Source organism: Hippoglossus hippoglossus, chromosome 6 (genome assembly GCF_009819705.1).
Source record: "Hippoglossus hippoglossus isolate fHipHip1 chromosome 6, fHipHip1.pri, whole genome shotgun sequence".
NCBI lineage: Eukaryota > Metazoa > Chordata > Actinopteri > Pleuronectiformes > Pleuronectidae > Hippoglossus > Hippoglossus hippoglossus.
The window spans coordinates 4,607,221-4,634,974 of NC_047156.1; the positions used below are offsets into that span (position 1 = coordinate 4,607,221).

At 41.8% G+C, this 27,754-nt stretch overlaps 2 protein-coding genes across 2 annotated transcripts; both read right to left on the minus strand.

The window, feature by feature from the left end:
* Positions 1-3,522: 3,522 nt before the first annotated feature.
* hsf4 (heat shock transcription factor 4) lies at positions 3,523-18,456 on the minus strand. The gene is made up of 13 exons (XM_034589164.1): positions 18,331-18,456; positions 15,582-15,690; positions 15,267-15,394; positions 14,547-14,671; positions 12,688-12,763; positions 12,065-12,132; positions 11,449-11,548; positions 11,064-11,182; positions 10,285-10,515; positions 10,039-10,156; positions 9,728-9,793; positions 4,570-4,635; positions 3,523-3,893 (listed from the first exon to the last, which is right to left on the minus strand). The coding sequence occupies exons 1-12, from the start codon at positions 18,454-18,456 to the stop codon at positions 4,576-4,578; spliced, it is 1,326 nt and encodes a 441-aa protein (XP_034445055.1). The 3' UTR covers positions 3,523-3,893; positions 4,570-4,575.
* A 538-nt stretch (positions 18,457-18,994) lies between these two features.
* LOC117763762 (cytochrome P450 2F2-like) lies at positions 18,995-24,790 on the minus strand. The gene is made up of 11 exons (XM_034589157.1): positions 24,281-24,790; positions 23,559-23,721; positions 22,776-22,940; positions 22,383-22,543; positions 21,444-21,512; positions 20,934-21,038; positions 20,700-20,838; positions 20,380-20,465; positions 20,200-20,301; positions 19,918-20,059; positions 18,995-19,830 (listed from the first exon to the last, which is right to left on the minus strand). Exons 1-11 carry the CDS (start codon positions 24,440-24,442, stop codon positions 19,601-19,603), a joined length of 1,524 nt encoding a protein of 507 aa, XP_034445048.1. The 5' UTR covers positions 24,443-24,790; the 3' UTR covers positions 18,995-19,600.
* Positions 24,791-27,754: the final 2,964 nt, after the last annotated feature.

Consider the following 27,754-nt stretch of genomic DNA (forward strand, 5'->3'; position numbering starts at 1 on the left):
AGAGGACAGGCCGTTTCTACAGGGTTGTTTATGTGTGACATGTAGAGGACAAAGGAACATTTGCATTTCCAAATGAAAAGCAATTTATTTCGAAGCCACGTGTTTGACGCTGTGTGTTGGTTATTACAGACGAGTCCACCTCAGCCTCTTTGTTTGTCCTCAGAGGCCCAGAGAAGATAAAACATGTGTTTGAATACAACTGATCAAAATAGGGTTTTTTACATTAGGGGGGAAAAATGGAGAAGGAAAACTAAACAAGCAAAGAGAATGTGACGAGCGTACCTAGATGGAATTGATTTTGAATCATGTCACTTTAGTGGAAGTACAGCCAGCACTGTGCATGGGCACAGGCCCAGGTCAGAACACGACCGCCGTGTGAAGCAGCTCTTCATGATGTCTCCGGGACACAGTGGCTCAGGGGGTAGAACGGGTCGTCCACCATCCAGAGGATTGGCCGTACGATGTGTCCTTGGGCAAGATACTGAGCGGGCAGCGTGTGAGTGACGTACACAATAAATCATTTTTCCATAAACATGGTTTCTGTAATTTTTAGTAGATGTTTGGTCGAGTGTTCATTTAGTTTTTTGTTCTCTAAACATACATATTACTTCATCATGTTGCCAACCTGGACGAGTGCTGTGTTCAGACAGGAGTTAAACTAACGAGGATTCAGAAGTCACGGAAAGCAAATGCATAGAAATTCACGCACCAATTAAAAGAAAGAGTCTCTCAGTCTTTCTTTCTTCCATTTTTATTTGTTTGAACAACTTAAATATTTCATACACAGGTGGAATACATGTTCAGTTCCTTTGGGTCTGTGTTACAATACACTTTAGTCTTTGCAAAAATCCACGTAAAACAATTCACATGTTCAGCAGGTTGTGGCCCACTTCCAAAAGCAGCTCGGCACTAAGCTCCTCTGTCTGTGTGTCGTCACTGACAGCAGCTGCGTGTTGTCAGTTGATGCTCAGCACTGACTGGTGGTGTCCCCTCGTAGTGCAGAGGTGCTTTTGGGATGCCAGAGATCGTTTCACTCACAAAAATACTTCTATTTGCAATCCTGACAAGCATAAATGTCATTTGAACACACATCCGTTTATTTCCAGTGCAAATGATTAAAATGGGTAAAAACAGAATAAGTTAAGAACACAACGGCAACTGAATGTGTGTATTTATCACTCCTTGGAAAAAAAAAATCATTAACACTCATATTATCATGAGGAACAAGAATAAATGCTATGTCTAAAATGTACCGTATACTCGCGATTATCATACATGTGTGATTTTTTAGTGCAATTTCACTTGTTACACACCACAGCTTGCTTTTCCTCCCTTCTCCTCAAAGCATGCACGTGCACAGATGGAGGGTCTGCCGGGAAAATGTTAACCTGCAGGGGGCAGTTTGCGTTGGCTTTTTAACTGAAGCATAATGTTTAGGTAAATCAATATGAACACATTCTTTAAATGTCTTCAAGTGCATCTCTAACCGGACGTATTGGACTATTTGTCCTTTTCGTAGGACAAGAAAAACTCAATTGTGATCATGTCTGAGGAATTTCTTTTTCTAACTTTTGCTGAATCACACTTTACCAAATCTAGATGCACAGTTACAGCATTACTCAGCAAGTATTATTAATTCAAGAGTTATAGTTTTTGTAGTTTTAGTATTTAGTAGTTCACGACAGAATCAAGTGTAGGCTGACTTTATCTAAAAAATGCATTGATTAGCCTAGAGCTAGAAGCTAATGCAAATTGCTAAATGAATTTTAGCCCTGCTAGCAGCAGCATGTGGCCCTGATGAGGTTTCCAGTCAGTTGTGCAAGAGCTTTCAAGTTCCTACAAAGTTAGCATTTAGCAGTAGCTGGGCCCCACCTTAGCTATGTGCCTCCCATATGTAAAGATGGACGCCATGACAGCTTCCCAAAAGTGAAGCCAAAACATCTGGATCGCCCTCTAGTGGCTGCTGCATCGTAGGACGTGGATAATAAAAAGTCTTCATGGCAAATAAATTATTTCCAAAGATGGTTTCTGTCCCTTTATCTAGTTCTTATCACAATGATGTTAAAAGTGTTAATTTATCCAATAAGTTTGCCATGATTGACAGGTGAGACTGACTCGCTATTGGTCGAGCGAGTCTCGATACTGAGGCTCCACCCCACGCTGACTACGGCACAGACTCTGCCTCCAAATGACATCACCAGGGCAAGATGGCCGCACCCGTATCTGGTATATTTTGGCTTCATTTCTGCACAGGAAGTAGAGATGTGTCGTCCATCTTTATTTACGGATTATGTTGCCTCCCCTGGACTTTAAATACAATTTGGGCTTTTATATTCGCAGGCTAACATTCTCCTCCGGCAGTGCGTCTCACTGTGTTCCTGTCCACCACTCACAGTTGTTGTTTCCTACATTCCTATGGTCATCCATGTATTGCAATTTTTGTGAGTTCTCACAGTTCTGTACATTATTGCACAATTCAACTCTATATTCAACAGTTTAAGTGTTGCCTGCAACCAGCGCTGAGGATTAATATTTTACATCCAATGGCATAATCATTAAGGATTTTTCATAATCAAGAGAATTCATATGCATTTCTTCAAGCAGGTATTCAAAGTCTTACATCAGATTAAATTCTCAAGTAACCACCCCACCATACATTGAATAAAACATAGTGAACCATGATGAAATCTTTTTAAAGACTGGCTCCCGGACAAGTATGAAAACCAGCGTCTCGTTGTCTCGACTGTTTATCGTTAAAGTTCCTCAGTCTCGACTTGTGGTCTTTGTTTCCAGATGACAGCAGCAGTAACATTCAGACACCTCCTGGTGAACGTCTTGTTTCTGAGTATTTGGAAAAATCCTGCCGCTGTGGCCGGTATCTCTTTTAGACACACATGTCTAGAGCCACAGAGTGTTAGTCATCTACAGACAAAAAGTAACTGACCTGTTTTCTATATAACTAAATATATCTAGTGATACAGGTTGTGCAAAAATGCAGCGGTGTTCATGCTTTTGTCGATGAGAAGTCTTTCTTCACACTTCAAACTTCACATGTAAATGGACAGAAGAGAAGGAACTAAGTCTCTGGCTACATGTCAGACATGTGCAGAGATTAGATGGGTCTTTAAATGTGTAAAAATCTCAAAAATCAAAGGTTCCTTGCAGGATTAAATTTGTCTCTATAGAAGAACCCCTGATATCACAAAGGTTAACGCACCTCTCGTCCGTCTCGACACATTTACCATCGTGTGAAATGCATTAATCATATGAGGAGCACGTAAATTTCCTACACCTTTACACAGACTGACAATATTTACATAACTTGTAATATATTCTACGTTGTCCACCAGTGACTTTTTTATATATATTTTTTTTTTTACTAAAGTTTGCCCCTCAATAAAAAATGTTTTTTGTAATAAGCATAAAATATGAAAAAATATTACATAGTAGATTATGTAGAGGAAGAAGAAAAATCACTTCCACAAGCAGGAACTCCCTCTCACACAAAGACTAAAGTGCTGGAGCCACGAATGCACGGTCTGCATCCAGCCGGCTGAATACTGGAGTCTAGATAGAATCATATGTCATAACACACTAGTTTTTTTTTGGGGGGGGGATATGTGTTTAATACTCAGACCAGCGTCTTTGCTGATGCTGGTAGTGTTGATTCCCACGGAGCCAGTAGCTGATCGATAGCTCTCAGCTAACCAGGAACTATAAGGTTTTATCAGTTCTTTAAAAACTAAAATCATCCACATTACCTGCAGAGATCTGTTGTATGTATGTGGATGTAAGAATGCAAATAAAGCCAAGTGTGGGACAGAGCCTGGGAAGGGCCGCGGGATCAAACTCCTGCAGAGTGGAACCACGAGGGAAACAGCAGCGTCTGTGGCCTGAGGAGAGAAACAAGGAAACAACAGATTCATTAATCACCTGCAACTCTTCACCTTCACCTGGTTTCCTGTCTGAGTCCCTGCAGTCAGCCGCCGTTACAGGAACCAATTATTCTCAGTCAATGTTTGTCAGACAGACATCAAGTAAATAAAATACCCTGTAATGTTCTGACTATTACAATATATAAATGGTAGATCTGCCACGTGTCCACATTACAGCTGCTCAATAAAAAGCACCTGCATGTCACCATGGCAATGAAATCATTATTTGATAAAGAGCAGTTTCGGGGAAAAGTAGTTTGACTGAGCTCAGTTTTCTAGGAAAACGCAGTTAGCTCCTCATGTGTAGCTGTAAAGTCTGACATGGGATTCTCTGGTTTTCAACAGCCAATGCCGGCTGACATAAGAACTTATCAGCTTGATCCCCATTTGCAAAGAGTCTCCAGAAACTTTTTGAGTTTGAGTTTAACAAATGTTTTATGATTAACATCATTAGAAATGTGTATTTTCAGTAGGAAACAATGCTTCTTGTGGCTGGATGCTGCAGACAGATGGAAAGTATTTAAAGACACAATAAGACATTGCAGGTTCTGGTCTTTTCATGGGATTCGGGGACATAAACAAAAATATATAATGTCTTATATATATATAATAGATAAAGTCACAGGACTCTTACCTTCCATCACTGTTCCTCACAGCCTGCAGCTGGAAAAGCCTCCGCCTCCTGATTCTGAAACATGTACTGAAGGAGAACACAAACACACATTTAACACATTACTCTTCATGTCATAAAACAATATATAACATACAATACAGCCATAGTATACATGAATACAACAAATACATGAGTTAAAGAACAATAAAACACTATGTCAGGACAACTGCTTCATGGTTTCCTGCAGAAGTTGTGAGTAGAATAAAGAGGAAGTAAAAATATCACAGTGAAAACCCAGAAGTCTGACTTTTAAAAGACAAAGAGAAAACAGCCCGATAACGAAATGTTATTAAGTTAGGCAAAATGTTCGAGTGTCACTTTTAACTTTTTAGCTTTTGAGTTGTGTTTCCAATTCTCTTTAATGTAGTGGCATGATGTATAATCTATTACATGCAGGTACAACTAAAGTAAAATGTGCTGAACTGGTGTGAGATTCCCTCAGCGCTGCATGGAGCCAGCCTCATACGTTATCATATCTCATTACAGTGTAAATGCCACAGGTCACACAAGCTCAGCTCCTCGGGTTCGAGAGGCCGTCTCCTAGATGATGTCCCTGGAGCTGAATGAAAGGAGCACGGCTTCAACAGGAAGTTTAACCCTAACTTCCACTTTCCGTCACGGCCACCACATCCTCATATGAAAGTGCTTCTGCTGAGCTGCGCAGCACAGATGGAAGGAAAGGAAGCAGCAGTGGTGAATAGGGTAGAGGTGAGCGCACGCACACACACACACACACACACACACAAATAAAGAGTCAAACAAAATAATGTAGTGAAGGAAGGTTGTAAGTTGTCTGCTGGCCCTGAGAGAAGAGAAGTGACAGTGACAGACACGGTGTGAATGAACCAGCAGAGAAAGAGAAGCCTCAGCACTGGAAGGCAAAATCATTTCTCGGCTAATAAAAAAGAGATTTTCCCTCGTGAACAAAAAGAGATCTCGGAGTCGTGCGGAGGCTTCTTGCACAACGTCTTCGGGGTATAAACGGCACGGAGAGTTTTATAAATTACCAGAGCGTGAGGCAGAAAAGGGCTGTGACAGGACGTGGAAAAAACCTGCAGCGCTCTCTAATTAGAGGGAGGATGGTGCTAACTGTCAGCTGCACACACAAAAAAAAAAAAAAAAGACACAAACTCTATTTTAAATACGGTTTTACAATGAGTATGCTTTTTAGAGCGAGGACTCTGGATGATGGATGATGATAACTCTCTCTCTCTCTCACAGGAGCTGTTGACGTATAACGATCCAGTTTTATATAGAAGCACTTACAGGAGAATAAGGCCTTAAAAGGATTTTGTTATTTCCAGAGCTCAGCTGCAAAGAACTGTTCATTACATCTGCGCAGGTTGTGATATATACTGAGAATCCTGTTCCACCATAATGAATCATCAGGGTGTATTTTAAATAGCTAATTTTAGGATATGCAACAGGATCGTAAACGAGGGACAATCATCATTTATTTCTTAAATGGAAGTTTGAATAAAGAGAATAAATATAATGATAAATTAATAATGACATTTATGAATTTGCTTGCTTGAATATAAGTCACTGCACCGCATCATCTTATCTCTGACCTGCTGGGAAGGCCCTGAATTTATCAACTACTTGTTAAATGTACACATTGATTAATTATTGTAAACATAATTTGTTAGTGGCTTCACAAAATCAAGCATTGGCCCAGGTCCATTTTGCCTGGGGCCCCCAAAGTCCCCTGAAACGCTCTTCTTCATAATTGCAGACTTAACGGCTAATTAGTGAGAAACTCACAAGCTTCAATAACGTTTTGACTATTAATGCTTCAACAGAGATTTTTTACAACACATCAACAGTAAAGTTTCCCCATCTAAAGGCTTATGACTCATGATAATATTGAATTAAATAACATCATGAAAGTCATTAGTTAGTCAAAAGTCTCCATGAGAACATCTTCACGGCTCTTTAGGGACACGTTTGTCACTTTGGGGAAAAACACAGCAAAAGTTAGACGTGAAGATCAATACCCCTGTCTTCTGTGTGTGTGTGTGTGTGTGCGTGCGTGTGTGCGTGTGTGCGTGCGTGCGTGTGTGCGTGTGTGTGTGTGTGTGTGAGTCATGCAGCTGGAGCCAGGAGATGATCAGTGCAGCTCAACATGAATAATGGAAGCAGGGGGAAGCAGCTGTACTCAAAATGTAAGAAAATCGATCAATACCAAACTTTGTAACTAACACACTTTCATCATTTGATTCATCTGAACGAAAACACGTAATAAAACATGTTGTTTGATATGTTCAGTTCAGCCTGGTATCCCAGCATATGGGGGGAATATTGAATCGTTTTCAGAGAAATAAGTAACTTTTTACATTTCCAACATGTGGTCGAGTTATCCAAATCATTCCTATTGGGGAATTTAAAAAAATGATATATATAAAATGCAATGAGCAGAGCTAGTGTGGTCTACATTAAAGATGCGTCTGACTGTCAATGAGACCTGAGTTGAGCTATATTGCAGAAGGATTGATTTCACGTCCTCAGGAGTTTGGACTTTGAAGTTGAACTTAACAGTTTAAAACTTGTATTCTTCTCTTCTTGGAGCCAAACGTGTGAAACAAGGGAAGACGACTTTCTGTCTTTCACTGTTTGGCTGAAAGTTCTGCAGAGCACCAGGGACAGAAATAATCCTCATTCAGGAAACACTGTATTTCTCCTGGTGCCACCACTGGGGCTTTTAAACATGGGACTCTGTGTGAAAACACTTGAGTTGTGACCATAAACTGTAAATAAAGACGTGAAGCCAAACTCATGATCGCCCCCTAGTGTCTTACTACAGTATAGCTCATAAACCTCACCTCCTCCATGTTAGCAGAAGGGGTTTGGACCAAACTAAAAAGTCAAAGTACACGTTTCTGGTAAGTTTGGTTTTAATTAATTATTTGATGGCGTAAAAACGATGAGAAACATCATGATTGACAGCTGAGACTGACTCGTGACTCGTGACCTCGACACAACGGCTACAACGGGAGGAAAAGAAAACGTGCTGGCCGTCTTTCAGGAGTAGAAAACACTTCCATGTCCTCCATGACGTTTTCAAGAGACAGTTACTTTCTGATATTCAGGGTCAACGATGAGGACAAACACAAATTCACAGTGTGAGTCATTAACTCACGGAACCAATTTCCTGTCTAACGTCTCCGAAAGCTGTTTAACACGATGCAGCAGATGGCAAAGTATTTTCAGAGAGGTACCGTAAACTATTAGCTGGGGGTGAGAGAGCTTTTCATGGGGTGAAGTGCATGATAAACTATTAGAGCCCCACAATATATCAAGAGCAGCCTCATCATCCTGTCTCTCGGGTGCAAGGTGGATAGAAAATTGGACTTCAATGACGCTATTGATTCATTTGCCTGCACAGAGTGTTACTTATGGGCTCTGCAGGTACAGACTGTGAACAGGGGGTCGGAGGGCAGATGTGTTTTTTTTTTTAGCTGTGACCCAGTTCTGGATCCTGAATCTGTGAGTGACATTGGAGAACGTGATCGTCATCCACAAGCACAACTGACTCTGTTCAGTTTGGTAGAAAACCTCCACCTGGTGGTGTGTTTCCACTCTGCAGAAGAGTTAACTACAGAATCCATGTTAATCAGACTGTGTCTTTGTGCTTTAACGTTGACTCTGCATCAGAAAACAGAGCAGCTTCATTTACCTCCCTTAAACCAGCAGATGTCTCGATGAGGACAGTTCCACCAACATCCTGTTCAAACACATTTCTGGATGATGACCAATGTTAATAAAAAATACTGGATCGCTGTCTAATGGAAGCTGTGGAGTTTGGTGACTGGGACTTGTGGACGTGTGACTCAGACGGTGCCGGCACACCAACGCAGCCCCATGTGTTTTTCAAGCTGTTCATTCTAAATGCAAAGACTAAAGGTGCAATGCAGGGAGATCCCCCCCCCCCCCCCTCATTCATCCAACACATCACTTCTGTGCAACAGCAGATGACACATGTGTCAAAGGGTTGAGATTTGAGTATAGTATATTTTTTTATTTTGATGCTTGATGAAATAATTATGTGTAACGTGAACGGCGTTGCCCACAGAGACCCACAGAGAATGATCTAAGTGTTTCAGCTTCAGTTGCTATGGCCACAGCTTCACTGTTTTCAGTTGAGTATCAAAGCTCTTATCAGTGTCAGCTCGGGTAACCCCCCCCCCCCCCCCCCCCCCCCAGCACCAAACAGCCAACAGACGAAACTAGCTAGTGAACACAACTGAGCATTTAGCTGCTAAAGAACCAGATATTTTCTTACAAGAGTGGGTGGAGACCAAAAACAAAGCAAAAAGTGGGAAAATATTAGATTTAAACTCAACAAGTGGACAGAACGATGATTGTTTGATGGCTCACATTCACCATAACAACCGTATATTTGTTAATAATATGTGCTGTGTTGCAGTGCCCCCGGGTGGCCAAAAGTTCAGTTAGTGCAAGTTGAAAGAAAGTAGTTTTCAACAAGAGGTCTCTCAACATCCAGAAGACTCATCTTTTTAAGAGCTAAACCAAATCCCTGAGTCTGATGTTTTTTTGACCATCTATTCTGTTAATGGGTCTCCACACGAGGAGGTCGTCCGCCCCTTTGTTTAGTCCTTAATGTTCTTGCTCTCGTTAATTATTAATCAGTAAAGAAACAGGGAAAATTGCATTAAGATTAAAGGTGGAGGTGGTTTAGTGTGAAGTCATCGTTCTGCTCCGTTGTTATCTTCATTAAATGGTTTGGGAAATGATCTTTTACATCGCGCTTTTATTTTAAATAAATTATGATCACCACTTTTACTGAATAGTTATGTTTCACCCTTACACACACACACACACACACACACACACACACACACACACACACACACACACACACACACACATAGACACATTGCATCTATAAGCGCAGCACTTTCTCCTATCATACATCAATCACACACTGCGGTGAAGGCATCAGGAGCAATTTGGGATTTAGTATCTCGCCCAGGGATGATACATCATTGCAGAATGAAAGAGACAGGGATCGAACCACCATCCTACTACTTCGTGGACAACCCGCTCTACCTCCTGAGCCAAAACCATCCAGATACATAGCAAAAACTTTGTGACTTACTGATTTGAGGTTGGACTCCATCTCTGTGAAGTTCCACTCGGTGAGAGGTAGGTTTAAACTGAAGGGCTGCGGAGGCACAGGGGAGACGATTCAGGTCAGTGTTAAATAATAGATCACTTAAATGTCTGCTGTGTATAAAGAAAGGCAGATAAAAGTACCGGTTGGAAATTTTAAATATCAGTTACTTGAGGGCAACCTGCCGCCTGTCAGAGTGTTTCTATATGTGTGTGTGTGTGTGTGTGTGTGTGTGTGTGTGTGTGTGTGTGTGTGTGTGTGTGTGTGTGTGTGTGTGTGTGTGCAGGTTTACTGACGTCCATCACAGCGCTGGTCCCAGCTTCCACAGAGCTCTGCTGGTGGCTCCTGAGCAGCAGCTGCTGCAGCTCCTCCAGGCTCATGTCCACGTTCTCCACTGCATCTGAAACCTCCACCCTGCACACACACACACACACACAGACCACAGACACACACACACACACAGACACACAGAGTTGTATATAATTCATAAACACACACACAGATCCTTCAAACATGTGAAAGTTGGTGTGCGTTCACCTTACCTGTCCAGAACCGGCCTCTTACCCCTCCTCTCCACCACAGAGGCCGCGGAGCCCCTCCCCTCCAGAACAGACTGGACCATTGCCACAGGGAGGACGGGAGGTTCTGAGGAACACACCTCACAGGTGGAGGTCAAGGCCACGGCCTCTCCTCCACCCACACCGCCTCCTTTCCCTCCTCCTCTCACTCCGGGACTCACAGGCTCCTCTTTGATGAGCATCATGCACTTCTCCCTGTTTAATGGAGTCAAACACTGTGAGACTAAAGTGTGGAGGAGCGAAACTGACAAAGTTAAGAATACATAAATGAACAACTTCGATCAAAAACAAATAAATAAGTAAATGCCAAAATAAATACTTGAATACATGAATAAAATACATACAGTTTGGTAATGAATTGGGCTACTGATACATTTGTACATGTATTTACTTATTATTTATTTCTAAAGTGAATTATTTATTTCTGTATACCTACATTTATTTTTTTAATTCTGCATTTTTTCCCCATATTTCTACATTTGCACATTTATTTATTTCCATATTTCTACATTTATTTATTTCTGTAATTCTACACATACTTTTTCAGTATTTTTACATTCCCATATTTATTCATTTCTACATCAATGTGTTTCTACTTTCCTCCATTTAAATCTGTTTTTCTACATTACTAAATTAATTTATAACTAGGTAGGCGGGGTTAACTCAGCACTTTAAATGTCACAATATCTTGGACAAAATACTTTTGATGATGGGAAATATTAATGTGACTCTGCATCACCCACCTCGTCTCATCGGGTTGAATCTGCAGCGCCATGCTGGCCTGAGACATGTCAGTAACGTCTGATATGATTGGTCCTCCTGTCAGACCACTAGTGGAGCAGGAAGCCGTGTCACTGGATGGCTGAGGATGAAGAGGAGGAAGACTGTGATTCAGTTTTTTTAATAACGTTGTGTGTACGTTCATACACATGAGGCCCTGAACCTGTCGCTGCACACTGCTTCCCTCTAGTGTTGATATAACCTCACAGCTATGAGGACTCACTGCAGGAGGATGTTAAATTAGTTTTAATTCTAAATAATAATCACTATATCAGTTTTCAGCTGAACTGTCTTGAGCTGCTGAACAATGTGATTCCCTCCGTGTGTGTAACTTGTGTTATTTCTCACCGACTGAATGTAGAAGGGCTCGTGAATGGGCTCCATCGGGTGACTGTGGTTGAACTTGGAGGCCGGAGGGCTCGGAGACCCATCGTCCAGCATCAGGGGCCTGGGGACAACATCGGTCCTCAATCAGTGAGTGGACGACAACATGGTGATTGTGGGTTTTTAAGAGTCAAGAGACGCTAAACACAGATTGTTGGTTGTTCAAATTTCTTCAGCACTTTGGTGGCGCTCCAGTGTGTCGTTCCTTTCTCATGTCGGCCTTGTTCACAAAGCTGAACCAGCATTTTACACACAGAGGGTCACGCACTCTGCTCTGCCTTCCCTGTGTGTCAGCGTGCGTGTGTTTGTGTGTATGTATGTGTGTGTGTGTGTGTGTGTGTGTGTGTGTGTGTGTGTGTGTGTGTGTGTGTGTCTGATTCAGCACTTGTCTCCATTCATAGCGCTCGTTGCGTTAGATTGTTCAGTTTGTCAGCTGAGCCAGCCCTTCCCTCTGCCCCACTGTGGCCCTGTTTGTCTCACTTTGTTGATTGCTCCAATGTGTGTGTGTGTGTGTGTGTGTGTGTGTGTGTGTGTGTGTGTGTGTGTGTGTGTGTGCGTGCGAGTATATGTGTGTACTCACAGCTTTCTTTTTAGGCCCACAGTACTGGGTGTGTTGGACTGCATCTGGCTGAACAGAAACTGAATCAGCTGGCAGGGAGAGAGAAAGCACAGCATGATTCAGCATCTTCGCTCTGTCTCATATACACACAGACACACACACACATACAGTAAGTACACACTGAAAGTAGACACACAATTTCTAATTATTATCTGCTTGAAACATAAAAGCAGGAAAAGGAAAAATACTGCATCCACCTGGAATCATGTCATCGAATGTGTTTGATATTTGAACCTAACATGGAATCTCCATCTACTACAGTTGTAAAATGGAGAAAGTACAACTGGAAATATCAGAACACCTGAAACCAAGCATCAAGATCTCACGATGAAAATAAAAATACTATCCAGCCACTTCTGAGGGGGACTGTGGATATCTAAGTAGATGTAAAAGTAGTTCAGAGGTAATAGTACAGAAATATTATTCTGTTAATCACTCGGAGTAGATGCAGATATATGCATTTACAGTTGTTTGCTTCCAACAGTGCATGAGACCCCTCCACACACACAGACACACACACACACACACACACACACACACACACACACACACACACACACACACACACACACACACACACTGACCTTGTTCATGACTTTCTGTTGCTGCGTGTGGTTCTGCCTCAGTGACACCACCTCTCTCCACAGAACCTCGTTCTGTCTGCAAACAAGGAGACGACACAGGCGGATGAGAGCAGAAGGACAAAGATATAAAATAAAACCAATGTTCAATAGTGTTTTTAAATCGTTGTAAAAGTAGATTTCCATCGTCTCGAGGTAACGATGCAACAAAAAATGCTCCTGACGACTTCTCCTGAAACCAACATGCTCATGGGTGCTCATACGGGCAAAGGTGCATTCGGTAACAACACAACACGACAAGTTGTGAAACACACTGCGCCACTTTACACTGGACGTGAGATCGGGCCCGAAGCCTCTAGACCCAACTGACACGAGGGCATCACACTCTGCTCCATATGAAGATGTTTTCACTTTAGGAGGCAAATCATGAATAAAACCAAACAGGTGTTGGTATTATTCTCTCTGGTTTAAAGTTAGACCCTGGTCACATTTCCCTTCAGGCAGTTTGAGGTGTATAAATCTATGAAAGGTCAGTTTGTAGTTTTAAATTAACAAGTTCTGCAAACAGCAGGTAGGTGGACGAGCCATCGAGCTGAGTTTACAACATCCAGGATGCAACCATCACTATTCTAACTCTATCAGATGTGAGATGGTTTCAGATTCAGACTTTCATCCATTTTTAATTCCAACGATAAAATAAAAAAAGACAGTGCCTGCGGTGGAAAATTTTCTCTGACCATTGTTTATACCTGCATGAGCACGTGCACACATGTGTTCATGCTTTCTAAGAATGTCATGTGTGTGTGTGTGTGTGTGTGTGTGTGTGTCGGTCAGGTGAGCAGGTGAACATTCTCTCCTCTCATTAGCAAACAATGCTGAGCACAAAGCAGCTCCATCACACAATGGACACACTGCAGCTATTTTCAGCAACAATAGCTTCTAGAGAAAAAGTCAGTTCATCCACCGGGTTGATTTGTTCCAACTTAGAAAAGAGGAATAACGCACGGGTCCATTTCTCCCGGAGCAGCAACGCATCAGGACTTTGTTTTTTTCTAAAGAAGCTAAAAGACAAATGTGGCGTTTTAAGGCAGTTTGTTGTTGTTCGGGGTTTAATGTGTTTCTTTTTAAATCGTATTAAAAACATGAAGATAAGAGGATTTTCCTGTTGTGTTAAAATAAGGGTGCAGTTTCATAGGATTCAGTAACAATAGTAAAGGTTTAGAGACCAAAATACTGCAGAGACTTACTGTTAAACAGGATTACAATTTAAAAAAGTAAAAATAAAATTCAGTTGAATAATCAGACTCCTGAAACATTTTGGCCCCTCGACCAAACACAGCTTTTAGATTATGTTCTAACCTTGGACCTGTGTCAGTCAATGTTATTCAGATATATTCACCGTTATAATAATGTACAGTGAAGCCTCTGAGGATCTTCAGTCTCCTGCTTGTTAATCCAGTCCTGTTTCACATCGGAGAATTAAACAGTTAACGTTAATGATCCTGTTCAGATGATCGATGAACCACTTTACTGAAACAACTGTGACTTGAGCACCTGGATCGTGTTTTTCCAGTTAAGCCGAGAATTCAAACCAGTAAAGATTAACATCCAAACAGCTTTTCCACTGTGACAGACTAAAACAGCTTATTAAAAATGATCCTGCTGTAAATTAAACCTTGACTGTGCTTGTGTCATTACCACATCTCACATGTTTGATTCCCTGAGGGGCCACTACCACTCTCTCATTTAACCATTAACCACAGCAGGGACTGCACCGACTGTTTGGTATTTCCCTGAGCCTAAAAATGGCTTTGTCCATCTGTGTGCTGTTTTTGTGCCCAGAGCAGAAAACACTGACTCACTGTTTCATGTCCTGCATCTGACACTCCATGTTGTCCTGTTGCGTCCTGAGGAGCTGGACCTCATACAGCAGTTTACTCAGGTCCTCCTGACGGACCTTGGTCTCCTCACTCTTCACTATGGAAACCTGCAGACACAAAGAACAGCCTGATTGGGTAAATTATTCTCTTAAAGCACATGTACAACCTTATATTTCCACTTCTGTGTTTGTGAACAGAGACGTCAGAAGCCAAACTAGCACCGTGGCTCTAAGGTCTGTCCACTTCACAGACATTGATGGTCCCCAGAGGATGAATCCTAATGACTTTGAATCGCTTGACAACCCCTGAATTGATTGCCATGAAATTTAAAACATCCGGGGCATTCACGCTCCCATCAGGATAAATTATAATAAATCTGATAATCTATTCTCATTTCATCCAGCACAGAGTGTCCATTATAAAAATGTACAGTTCCTATTGTAAACTTTGTAAAAGTGATTGCAGACTTAATAAAAACAATTTACTTGGTTTTATGTTTCAGGTTTGTGTCGAACATCTGTGCAACTGAATCCTGGCTTTTACTTTTCAACCATGTCAGCCTAATGGTTGTTCTTTTACATGCTCACGTTACATGAGCACTGCATTCAAGTTAAGACACTGCCCCAATGTGTGTGTGTGTGTGTGTGTGTGTGTGTGTGTGTGTGTGTGTGTGTGTGTGTGTGTGTGTGTGTGTGTCCAGACCTTCCTCTTGATGTGTTCCAGCATGTGTTCGTGTCCCTGGAGGAAGTACAGATGTTGGAACTCTGTGTCGTCTCTCTCTGGCTTCACCAGACCGCTCTGCTCAATGTTCACCACCTTACGGAAACCATCTAGGAATAAAGAATACGGTTTGTAACAAAGACAAGAGGAGAGAAGAGGAGAAGAGAGGAGAGGAGAGAGGAGAAGAGGAGAAGAGAAGAGAGGAGAAGAGAGGAGAACAGGAGAAGAGGAGAGAAGAAGAGAGGAGAAGAGAGGAGAGGAGAGGAGAGAAGAGGAGAAGAGAGTGTATGTACTCACACATGTTGAGCTGTCGAACGAAGCTCGCCATGTTATTGTGTTTAAAGTATTTTGGCAGAACTTCTTTGGCAAAACGTCCCTGATCAAACACATGGAAACTGGTCCCGGTCTGAAACAGAGAACAGAGACACAGGTGGAGAGTTAGTTTCCATCATGTCTCACTGCACAGAGCAGAATTTAAATGCTGGACACGGTTAAATGATCTTTCTTTAATCAAATTTACATTTACGGTCAAAATAGTAACTTCAATTGTCTGTTTTTTTTGTTAAGTAAAGCTCAGTCCTCGACCGAAACACAAACTGGTCGATGTAATCATTCTGAACATCAACCAAATATCAAATGAACCACCACATTTTCCTTTTTTTAAATTGCGCTACAGCACAAAAACAAATAAAAAGATGTTTCATGTCTTTTATCATAGAAATGGTGCAGAAAACTGTGTGGAAACCTATTATGTAAAACATATTTAGAGGTATTTAAAGTCAAGCTACCTTATTTCAAAATGAAACCAAAATGAAGTCACCCAGCTACACTTTGAGTTTAAATATATAATTAAACTTCTGGGAGTATTCGGGGGCTGGTTGGTACAGAAGTGAAGAAAGAGACCTTCTCACTAAATCACCTCCTCTGAATCAAGTAGGATTCCTTGTTATTCACACACCTGGAAAAGCCATGAATTTCTTTTTTAAAAACACCAAATGTGCTTCAGTAGCTGAGTTACACCTCGTTCACGATCACTTCTATGTAACTTTGATTAAAAACTAAATATGGTCAGAGATATAAAACGTAAAGACGACAGTCAAAGTGAAGATCTCCAGGTTAAAATAAGAAGATAGTTCTGCACTGATGTAAAGGATCTATAACAGCTTTTTCTATGGAAACATCAACTCCCCAAAATTAAGTTGACTCACATCCCCAAAATCAGATCTGCGATGTTATTAATACACATTGATGACGGTGATTATAATGTTCATCTAAATATAAAAGGGATTATTCGACTGTTGAACATCAGCTTAAAGATGATTTGTGCACTTCTTGGATTCTAAAGACAGAAAAACGTCTCTGATGTTTCACTAATATCAGAGGATTCAAGAAAAAATACAATTTAGTTTTATTTTTGAAATTTAACCAAAGCTGAGTCGCTGATCATTTCTTCATTTTGATGAGTCGACAACACAACTGTAGGTGAAGTAATGTGACGTGAGCGATGACAGGATGTTTGTAAGGTGGTGATTTATGTTTCCCACACGGTGTCACATCTTTTCATCAGCAGATATATCAGCTCAGTCAGCCAATCAAACTCTCTCTCTCTCTCTCTCTCTCTCTCTCTCTCTCTCTCCCTGAGTGATGAGTCATGCTCTCTCGCCCGGTCAACCTCCGTCGCTCTGTTTTGCTCTGACAAAGCTTGTAAATGCATTTTTTATTATATCTAAAATAACACTGGTGCTAAATGTATAACTTAACTTTATTACAATTTGTAATAAGATGTTTTTACTCATGCGTGTTTAGTGACGATGCGACGGCTGATGCTGAACTCGTGGGATCGGACAGCTGCTGTTTTGTGTTTGCTTCTTTTCAAACCGGAGCAGAGAGGCTGTGTGTCCTCTCACACTTTACTAATGCTGCCTCACCTTCACATTCTACTGTCAGCCGAGTGTCCGGGGTCAAAGGTCAAAAGGAAACCACAATAACATCATCAGCTTTGTACTTCAACAGAGGACACACATGATTTTAATGGATCCCTCACACAACATGAAAAGCAAAACGTTGGGTTCATAGACACATTCTGAAGCGTTATGACGGACGGACGATGAATTGTTAATGAATCCATTATTATTCTATAAACCCTCCACTTGAAGCTTAATAGAGGTTTATATACTGTATATACAAGTATTTTTACATTATTGTTTTGGTATTTTTACATGAGGAAAGAATCAGGCCACTTCTGTTCTGCACATCCTCCATCTGCACTAAAGCCGATCTGTGGTCCTCAGATGTTAGAGTCTCTAGTTAAACTCCTCCCAGAAAGGCAGCTAGTTATTAATCTAAATGAAAACAGTGACACCCTGGTTAGTGAACTATAGATCATCTCCTGTCGGACTGTGGAATTACTTAAAGATCCTGCAACCATCAATTTAAATTAAGGTAAATGCAAATAGATTGAAGACACTGAAGTATTAGGGTTCCTCTTTCTGTGAGAGCCTCAATTAACCAATTAATCAATCAATCAATCAGCCTGAATCCATCTGTGGCCTTGTTTTGAAACAGGTTCCTCAGGAGTAAAACGGTCTTTAGTGTCTCCAAATCATATTATTTAAATATAATCGTATTAATTACTATACTTGTATTATCTTTTAGGTTCGAATCCATTATTATTTTTATTTGTTTAAGTCTCTTATCCTCATAAAGTTTGCCGTTTATATATTTTTGATCTAATGAGCCCAGAGAAAACGTGTCATTTTCACCACAGCTTTCTTCCTCGTGTCATGGAAATATGGAAAATCTTCTTTTTATTTTTAAAGATACAAAACTGTTTCTTTTAAAAAGGACGACTGTGTCGAGTCACAGTTACTTTTTGATTTGTTTGTTACATTATTGGTACAAAAATGATGAGGCAATCCAGAGAGTGTGTTAGTGTGACTGACGGTTCAGAGGACTTTTACATTTTATGATGTTGTTGGAACACCCTGGTGGAAATGTAACCCTCGTGACTACTTGTTCGGTGTGTGCACAGTGTGTTGTGACTCACAGCGCTCCAGCAGATCAGGTGGTTGGTGTCCGGATCCTCCACCAGCGTCCACAGTTTGGTGAGAAAAGCCGGAACGTTGCTGGCGTAGCTGCCGTCTACACCCATGGCCCCTGGAGACTCCTGCATACTGACACCTGTCCACTGCCAAGATGTTTACAACAGGAAACCAAACGTGTGTGTGCGTGCGTGTGTGTGCGTGCCAAATCCCAGACTACTCCATGATAAACTCCACTTCTGATGATGTGTTACTGATAATCCCAAGTTTGTCTTTGTCTCTTGGATTCCATCTCAGTCTCTGTTTGTCCTCGATGACACAATCTCCTCTTTGTCTTTAATTTCTTGTGTTTTTTTTTTCCTTCGCTGACTTGGTCCGTTTTTTTATAAATCCTCCTGTGATCTCTCCGTTAGTTTGTTGTTGCTCTCCTCTCTCTGTGCGGCCACACCACTCGTCCAGCTGACTGTCATCACAGAAGGTCCATGTCAGCACACGTACGCCATTCAATCCCGACCCTGACACCCCTGCTCCCCCTTCGCTCCCCGGCCTCCCGCTCACAATCGAAAGAGACCGCCCAGTAAAACAATGTAACACAAAGGCTTTGATAACTCACCAGTGTGCAACCATCAAAGGGCTGCTGCTTCCAATGACCAGTGCAGGGGTCAGTGTGCTTGTATGTAGAAAAGATCATACATGTCTTAAAGTGACGTTTTATTTGTGTATTAACACCACAACAACAACACCAGATGACGGACAGGAGACTCACTGAAGCAAGAGTTAGGTGTGTGTGTGTGTGTGTTCTATTTTGTTGACCTTTTACAGCATAAACATTGACCTCGTAGTAGATGGTCCTTATTAGTGTGTGTGTGTGTGTTTTGCTTGTTTGTTCATATTTTGGACACTTGGGGGTGTGACCCCCCCTCAATAGTATGAACATTACAAACACAATGTATTCTTCACAATATTTTTAAATTTTGATTGACAATTATTATCATGTATTCATTTGTTTTTACTTATGAAAATACAAAACATTAAACATTTGATTTATTTTTTCAAATTTCTCATTTGCTGTTTTAAAAGTATGTTTCGTATTGTCTCATGTTGCTTTTACAATTCATCATGACGCCTGTTACAACTTATAAAAAGAACATTGAATTGCCTTGCTGTTGAAATGTGCTCCACAAATACTCTTTTGCTCCTACGCTCAAAAGAAAGGTTTACACTTAATTTTGTCATCATTTAGTTTGTGCACATTATTCAGAATTGCATAGAACTTCAGTAAGTCACATTATTAGGATGAAGTCCGGTTTGAGTTGTTGTGTCGGTTCCTCTGAGTTGGACCTTCATGCGATACGGTTTAGGCGTCTGAGTCGTCCCAAACACGGGCGTGAAGTCTGGCTCTCCTCCGTCCTCGGGCCAGACGAACGTAAACGTCCTCAGCAGAGTCACCACAATGAGAAACAGTTCCATACGAGCCAGACCCTCTCCGAGACACACCCGAGGACCTGTCACAAAACCCACAACACAAACTGTGTCAGTCTCCATCCATGTCAACCCTGTGCGTCTGTGAAAATAATACTGATGTCACTCACCTATAGAGAAAGGCATGAAGGCCTCTGGTTTAAAAAACTCCCCCTGGTCATTGAGGAAGTTTTCAGGGTTAAATTCATGGGGGGATTTCCACTGTCCCTCCTCGAACAGCACTGAGGACAGGTTCGGGATGACGGTGGTTCCCTAAAGAGCAAAAAGTATATTACCCCAACCGGCCGAGGCGGGAAGTCCGCCCACATCTCCACAGTCGCCAAAGTGCTGCTCGTTGTGGGAACTGTTGGGTTTCTCTATAATTTGATTGTCTCAAGACATATTTAACTCACCTTGGGTAAAGAGTAACCCATTAGCTCTGTGTCTTTAGTGGTCTTGTGGAAAACAGCGAGAGGAACCGTGTCAGCCCTCCTCTGGGTCTCATGAATGACGGCCTGCGTGACAAAGACAGAACAGGTTTGTGATATATTGAAAATCAGATGAAAACATAAAGCTGTAATTAAGCTTTATACCTGCACATAGGGCATCTGGTGTCTGTCCTCATAAGTGACCTGATCCTTCCCATCCAAGACTTTGTCTATTTCCTGCTGACAGCGCTCTGACGGAGACAGAGACGTCAGAGGTGAAGGGAGGAGAGGAGAAGACGGAAAAGAAAAGAACTATGCAGGTTTATGTTTATGTGCTACATGACATTCTGAGGTGGGGTTTATTATCTTCACTGCCACAGCCAGCCACCAGGGGGCTTTATTGGCTTCACTTCTAGGGAGCTGTCATGTCGTCCATCTTTTATATACAGTCTACGGAGCTAATGCTAGCGTCACCTAATAAATACCCTGTGTGTGTGGGTAGTTCATGAGGTACAGGATGGCAGTGAGCAGGGTGTTGGCCGTCGTGTCAGTTCCAGCGAAGTGAAGATCCAAGAGGAACGCAACGAGCTGGTCTTCGGAAAATGACGAGCCGTCGTCTCCTCTCTTCAAAACACAGGAAGAGAGGGAAGAACGTAAAGTCTTCCATCAATAACATGCAGGCAGATGCTGGCCTCATGTTAAAATAGAGAGACACACACCTTTTTCAGTTCATCCAGGTAGCAGTCTATGAAATGTCGCGGTTTCCCGGGAACCCAAGTCTTTTTGTTCTCAGTCAACATCTGTAAATGTCTCTCTTGTGCACCCTGGAAAAAAGAAAAGGTTCTGTTGAAACATGTTCAGATTTAACTTGGCTCTGAGGTTTGCTGCCCCCCGGTGGCGACTTCCCACTCTGCTTCATTCACTATCAAAATAACATCGTTATTTTGATAGTGAGGGGGGGAATTTCTAATCACTTTGTCATCGTACCGTTCAATTGTTAAAGGAATAGTCGAGTTGTGCTTTTAGTTACATGTGGACAATGAGTCAGGCAGGATCATCCAGCGTCACATGTACCTTTATGTCTCTTAACATCTTCTTAGTTCCTGGCTTCTTACTTAATGCTTTAGTCAGTGTGATGGCATGAAACTTCACAATGACTTTGGTGAGCGCCTTTAATTATAAAGTGAAAGGTTAGGGGTCAGCCCTAACCCTAACCCTAACCCACGTACCTTGAACAACTTGAAAGCTTTCTGGAAGGGCAGCGGCAGGTAGCGCACCATGGGAATAGAGTCGTAAATCTGCATGTGAAAAAGAAAAAGATATCCTCACAAAACCGAGCTGCAGGTCACATGAAGCAGAAACACTGACTGTGACCCGGAGGTTTGCACTGCAGGGGAAAACTTCAGATAAACTTTCCAACACAGTAAACAACAGTTTTAACACAAGTTAGGGTCGTGGCACTCTAATATGTCGGACTGACCGTCAATGTGTGAACATATAAAAGGTGAGTAGGTTTAGACGATTAGACATTTTGTTAATAGAGAACTTAAGAGCGTAGATATACAGCTACTTCTAATTGTATAAGTGTAGACTTGAGTTGTATTGAACTCACAAATGAATCCTGTGAACATTTCAGCTCGAGGTAGAAATTTGATGATGAATTGATTCCTAAAATATAAATAAATTTAGTAACCAACTGTCCTCATGTATTACATGTCCCTACTAAAGTTAAATTAAATATATATTATACAGCTTTTCTTTATTCTAAATTCAAATTCAGATTCTGACGTTGATGAGTTGGTCAAGTTGGAGGTTTACAGAATTTTTCTGTCTTCAATAGAAGGAAAGCTGAGGAATAAGGATTTGCTTAGAGCATTCAGAAAGGCCATGATAACAAATATGAAAGAGACGAGGTATTACTGGGACAGAAGTAATCTCCAAATCCACTTATTTTCATGCTTCAGTATTCATGATCTACGGTTTTTAGTTTATTTTCTTAAATATACATGTGACATTTATTCTACATTTCCTTCACGTTTTAGCACTACTACCACTACTATTGTATTATTTAATTTCTTCTCTTTGTGGTTTTGTTCTTTATTATTGCACAGACCTTTGGTCCACACGATAGGTCATTGAGTGACTTTGTTGTGATAAATCTTACTCACCATACCCCAGCGCCCGTTGATTATTTTGGACGTCTTTTGAAAAACACTGACAAAATACTTCATAAAGTCGTCGGCGTAGTCGAACTGTTTGGCAAACAGAACCTGGCAGATGATGTTGGAGGCTGCGTTGTGGAACAGCATCTGAGGATTCATGGTCTTACCTGGAGAAACCACACGGACAATGATGTTTGTACGTGACCTTGACGAAGGAGGAGCAACTAATGATCTAAAGTTAAACAATGAAATGAGAAAAGGATAAAAAATATACTGATATTCTGGTTTTAATCTCCAGGATTTCAAAAGGTCCTTTGTCAGATCTTATTTTTATGCTGACTGTAAATGTTTAACCAGATAACAGACAATCCCTGTGTCCTATTCGGAAAGTACACGTACCAATATTCTCCTCCAGAACCTTTATGATGTGGCGTATCTCTGCCAGAATCCTCTGCTCCATGGACTGCTTGCCCAGACCAAAGTTTCTCAGGGTCATCAGGCCAAAGCGTCGCTGCTCCCTCCAGCTCTGGCTGTAATCTGCCAGGATCACTCCTGGAGCGTGATCTGCAAACACAAGCAGTTCACTGGTTTGGAGCATCACAACCCAAAGCTGGTTCAATCATGTTTTACCATCCTACAAACCTTTATATCTGGATTATCACAGCAGCCTCATTAAATCTGCCTGAACCAGAAATCTATTCATTGACTCCGACCTGCACAGAACTGATCACATCACTCCTGTTTTATCATCTCTGCACTGTTCAAGTATTGATTTCTGCTCTTCTCTCCTCTTTATAGTACCTGTCGGATATTTACTATCTCCGGCCTTTTAGTTCCCTACACAAGATCGTCAGGTAGAAGAAGGTTTTACCTGATCGAGAAATCTGGTTGGAAGAGTTGCAGTCAAAGAACCAACACTAGGAATGATCAAGGAAAACCACAGTAATTGACTGTATATGGGCAGCAAAGATGTTTTATTATATTAAGTTTATCATGAATTTAATCATGTTGTTGTCCTTGTTAGAAACTGGAAAATAAGCTGATTTATGAAACTAGAATCCAGATTATACAGGCTTCTTAAATATGTAAGATAAACACTATATACTGTTCATTCCTGCTGGTTGAGTTAATGATATTAAATATATTAAAAGAGGGAGGGAGCAGCAACGGAGTCACATGTACCTTTCATTCTAACGGCATGATTGACCATGAGGTCTTGTGGTCGGCCTGAGAAGTCGATAGCTTTGTTGACCAAAGCTTCCTTCATGGCCTGGAGCCCGTTGATTACCACCCATGGCCTGGAACCAATGAAAATGCTATAGATGTTTCCATAGCGTTTGGCCAGCTGCAGAGAGAGAGAGAGGAAGTTCACATTTTATTCAGTGCAATAATCCATTTATTAGTTATAATTATCTGTTCTAAAAAGGTTGCATACATTGTTACAGTAAAAATGTAAGTTAATGTGACGGACACAAGTCTCGTTGTCTTTTATTTCTGATTTAATGTGTTTATTTTTCACTTTGTATTGTCTTATGTTGCTTCTAAAATTTGTCACGATGCCTTTTATATTTTATGTAAAGCCCTTTGAATGGCCTGGTTTAAAACAAAGGCTGTTAAATGTTATCAGAAAACAAGTAAAAAAAATAAAAAAAATCTATAATCCAACTCAGCCGCACAAACAACACACTTGCAATTCGTTGTTAATTTAATTATATGCAGGTTGTTAAATCTCACATTTTTCTACTTCATTTATTTAGTTAATCTCCTAAAGAGCAAAGCATATTTTGCAAGAAAGACCTGAGCAGAGAAGACTGAAAAAGAAAACTGAGCACCAGCATGCATTCAGATTTCAGGCCAAGAATTCAGTTTATAAATACAATAAACATGGTTTATTTTAACGTTACCCTCTCCAGATCTGCAATGGGACTCTCCAGGTTGAGCTGCAGCAGGTTTCCAAAGACGGGAATGGCTCGGGGTCCCGGAGGGAAACCTTTAGCCCTGTGGCTCTGCAAGAGGAGCAGGACGAGCACAAGGACCAGGAGGACTAAAGCCACAGAGGTAAACATGATGAGGTTGGGATTCTGATTGATTTACTCTCTCTGTTTGATTCTGCCTCTTATATCACAAACCCACACGACCTTTGAACGGTCATGTGGTCTGCACAAATGTTGCATGAGGTCAATCACCTGTTAATGGCTGATTTGACCTAAATGTCAGAAGATTTGAAATCAGGTTCACGGCACCGAAGAATTTAAAAACATCCTGGAACCAAACCAAGTGACAAGTTTCTCTTGTGTTGAACTCTGCTGAGTATCTTTTAGTGGGCCATTACCACCTGGTGCCTGATTGACTCATGAGCAGGGGGTGTGGTCAGCACAGCTGTAGCCAACCATCATCAACTCTGGTTTAAAAAGCAGGAATTGTTTGACCGTCAGCGAAGACTCATTGTATGAAGACTCGGAGGATAAAGACAAAGGAGTCTTTCGTTGGAGGCTGCGTATACAGCTGCGTATAGAGCTGCGTATACATTTCCTCTCTTATCTATCCCACCCGTTCCACACATACCCAACATCTTGTCACAGGGGGCCTATGGAACTGCCAGTCAGCTACCCGCAAGACAGACTTCATCTCTGGCTTTGCTACCCAGCAATCGCTTGACTTCCTTGCTCTCACTGAGACTTGGATCACACCGGACAACACATCCACCCCAGCTGCTCTCTCCTCTGCCTTCTCTTTCACCCACACACCCAGACCCACTGGTAGGGCTGGTGGTACAGGTTTACTCATCTCCCACAAATGGAGTTTTTCTCTCTACCCGCTTCCGCTTTTTACCCCAACGTCTTTTGAATTTCATGCTGTGACAGTTACTCATCCGGTACAATTAACTATTGTTGTTCTCTACCGTCCACCAGGTTCTTTGGGAGATTTCTTGGAGGAATTAGACGTCCTCCTGTCAAACTTCCCAGAAAATGGGCCGCCGCTTATCCTTCTGGGTGACTTTAACATCCAGACAGAGAAGTCATTTGACCTTTTACTGTCTTCTTTTGCTCTCTCACTCAGTCCTTCCCCTCCTACTCACAAAGCCGGTAACCAACTTGACTATATTTTCACCAGAAACTGTTCAACATCTAACCTCACTGTAACCCCACTTCATGTCTCCGACCACTTCTTTATCTCTTACTCTCTCCCACTCTCTCAAACTGACAACCCTACCACATCAACAGACTCTGTACCTGTCCGTCGCAACATTCGTTCCCTCTCTCCCGCCTCTCTGGCCTCTTCTGTTTTATCAGCCCTCCCTTCCACTGACTCCTTCTCACTCATGCATCCTAACTCTGCCACAGACATTCTCCTTTCTACTTTGTCCTCCTCTCTTGACTCTCTCTGTCCTCTTACGTCACGACAGGTCCCCAAGTCCTCCCCAGCTCCGTGGTTGTCTGACTCGGTGCGTGCCGACAGAGCCACTATGCGAGCATCAGAAAGGAAATGGCCGGACGACCTGCTCACTTATCAGTCTCTTCTCTCCTCTTTCTCTGCCTCTATTTCCACAGCCAAAAGCATTTTTTTTACCAAACTACAATTCAATCCTCATTTTCTAACCCCAAAAAACTCTTCATCTTTTCCAACCTTCTTGACCCCCCCTCCTCCTTCCTCCCTTCTACCAAGCCACTTTGTCAACTGCTTTACAAAAAAGATAGATGACATACGCTCCTCATTTTCTAATCCTCCTTCTACAACTACACTTCCATCAACTTCATCTTCATCCCCTTCGCTTTCTTCTTTCACCCCCCTGTCTCCCAATCAAGTTCTTACCTTGGTAACCTCCGCCCGCCCGACCACCTGCCCCCTTGACCCCATCCCATCTCACATTCTCCAGTCGATCGCTCCTGACCTTCTTCCTTTTCTCACCCATCTTATCAACACTTCCCTGTCAACTGGCTGTTTCCCTAACTCTCTGAAGGAGGCAAGAGTAAATCCTCTCCTGAAGAAACCCCCCCTTGACCCGTCTGATGTAAATAACTACAGACCTGTCTCTTCCCTTTGTTTCCAAAAATCTTTAATCAACTCTCCTCCTATCTTAACCACAATAACCTTCTTGACCCTCACCAGTCTGGTTTCAAGGCAGGCCACTCGACTGAGACTGCCCTCCTTGGTGTCTCTGAGCAACTTCACACTGCTAGAGCAGCCTCTCTCTCCTCTGTCCTTATCTTTCCAGACCTCTCTGCTGCATTTGACACAGTGAACCACCAGATCCTTACTTCCTCCCTTCAGGACCTGGGTGTCTCAGACTCTGCTCTCTCCCTGCTCTCATCCTACCTCAACGACCGCACTTATCGGGTAACTTGGAGAGGATCTGTGTCTGAACCTTGTCCTCTCACTACTGGAGTCCCTCAAGGTTCCGTCCTGGGTCCCCTCCTCTTCTCTCTGTACACCAACTCTCTCGGCTCTGTCATTCACTCACATGGCTTTTCCTACCATAGCTATGCTGATGACACCCAACTAATCCTCTCTTTTCCCCAATCTGAAACACAGGTAGCAGCACGAATCTCTGCCTGTCTGACTGACATCTCTCAGTGGATGTCTGCACACCACCTGAAAATTAACCTTGACAAGACTGAACTACTTTTCCTTCCAGGGAAAGACTCTCCCATTACAGTGTTCTACCGTGATTTGTTTTAAATGATAACCAAGCTTCAGTTAAAACTCTCGCTCAAGCAAATGTATGTTTTCTTTCTCTTTCCTTCATTTGGTGTCTGATGTGTCCGTCAACATGAACAAGAGACACTAACGAGAAAATAATAATAATTTTGTTTATATCGCATTTTATTTTCCACCAACAAGTCCGGCAAATGAAATCAAGATAAACCGGACGAGTCTTATCATAGTTAGAGGTACGATTTATAGAAGAATCATGGTTTGAGTTGAAATAAGAACTTTCTTAAGGTTAGGTCTCCTTTGTTGTTGTGTTACATTAATCGCACAGTGTCACAGTTTGGGAACAATCGTGGTTTTTCTTTTAAAAAACATTGACTGTTTCTATAAAATGTTGATTTCTTTCTCAGCCAAAATCTGTAAATGTCTCATGTCCACCCTGGAAAAAAGAAACGTTCTGTTCAGGTGAACATTGGCTCTGAGGTTTGCTGCCCCCGGTGGTGATTTCCCACTCTGCTTCATTCACTATCAAAATAACATCATCAGCAGCCGTGTGAAGTTTTGCTGTTTGGGGGGGGGGGGGATTTCTAATTTAATCACTGTCATCGTACCATTCAATTGTTAAAAGAATAGTTGTGTTGGGTTGTGCTTTCAGTGACATGTGGACAATGAGCCAGGCAGGATCATCCAGCTGCTGCTATTTCTATACATAACACAACATATTA

Excerpts from the sequence above, each read along its gene's own strand:
- hsf4 (XM_034589164.1), bottom strand. The coding sequence starts at position 18,456 with ATGCAGGAGTCTCCAGGGGCCATGGGTGTAGACGGCAGCTACGCCAGC. Across the intron at positions 10,157-10,284 it reads AAGAGGCCGGTTCTGGACAG|GGTGGAGGTTTCAGATGCAG; the intron begins GTAAGGTGAACG and ends GTGTGTGTGCAG. Across the intron at positions 4,636-9,727 it reads TGGAGTCCAACCTCAAATCA|TACATGTTTCAGAATCAGGA; the intron begins GTAAGTCACAAA and ends GTTCTCCTTCAG.
- LOC117763762 (XM_034589157.1), bottom strand. The coding sequence starts at position 24,442 with ATGTTTACCTCTGTGGCTTTAGTCCTCCTGGTCCTTGTGCTCGTCCTG. Across the intron at positions 21,039-21,443 it reads AAGCTTTCAAGTTGTTCAAG|GGTGCACAAGAGAGACATTT; the intron begins GTACGTGGGTTA and ends TCTTTTTTCCAG. Across the intron at positions 20,060-20,199 it reads TGGGTTACTCTTTACCCAAG|GGAACCACCGTCATCCCGAA; the intron begins GTGAGTTAAATA and ends TTTGCTCTTTAG.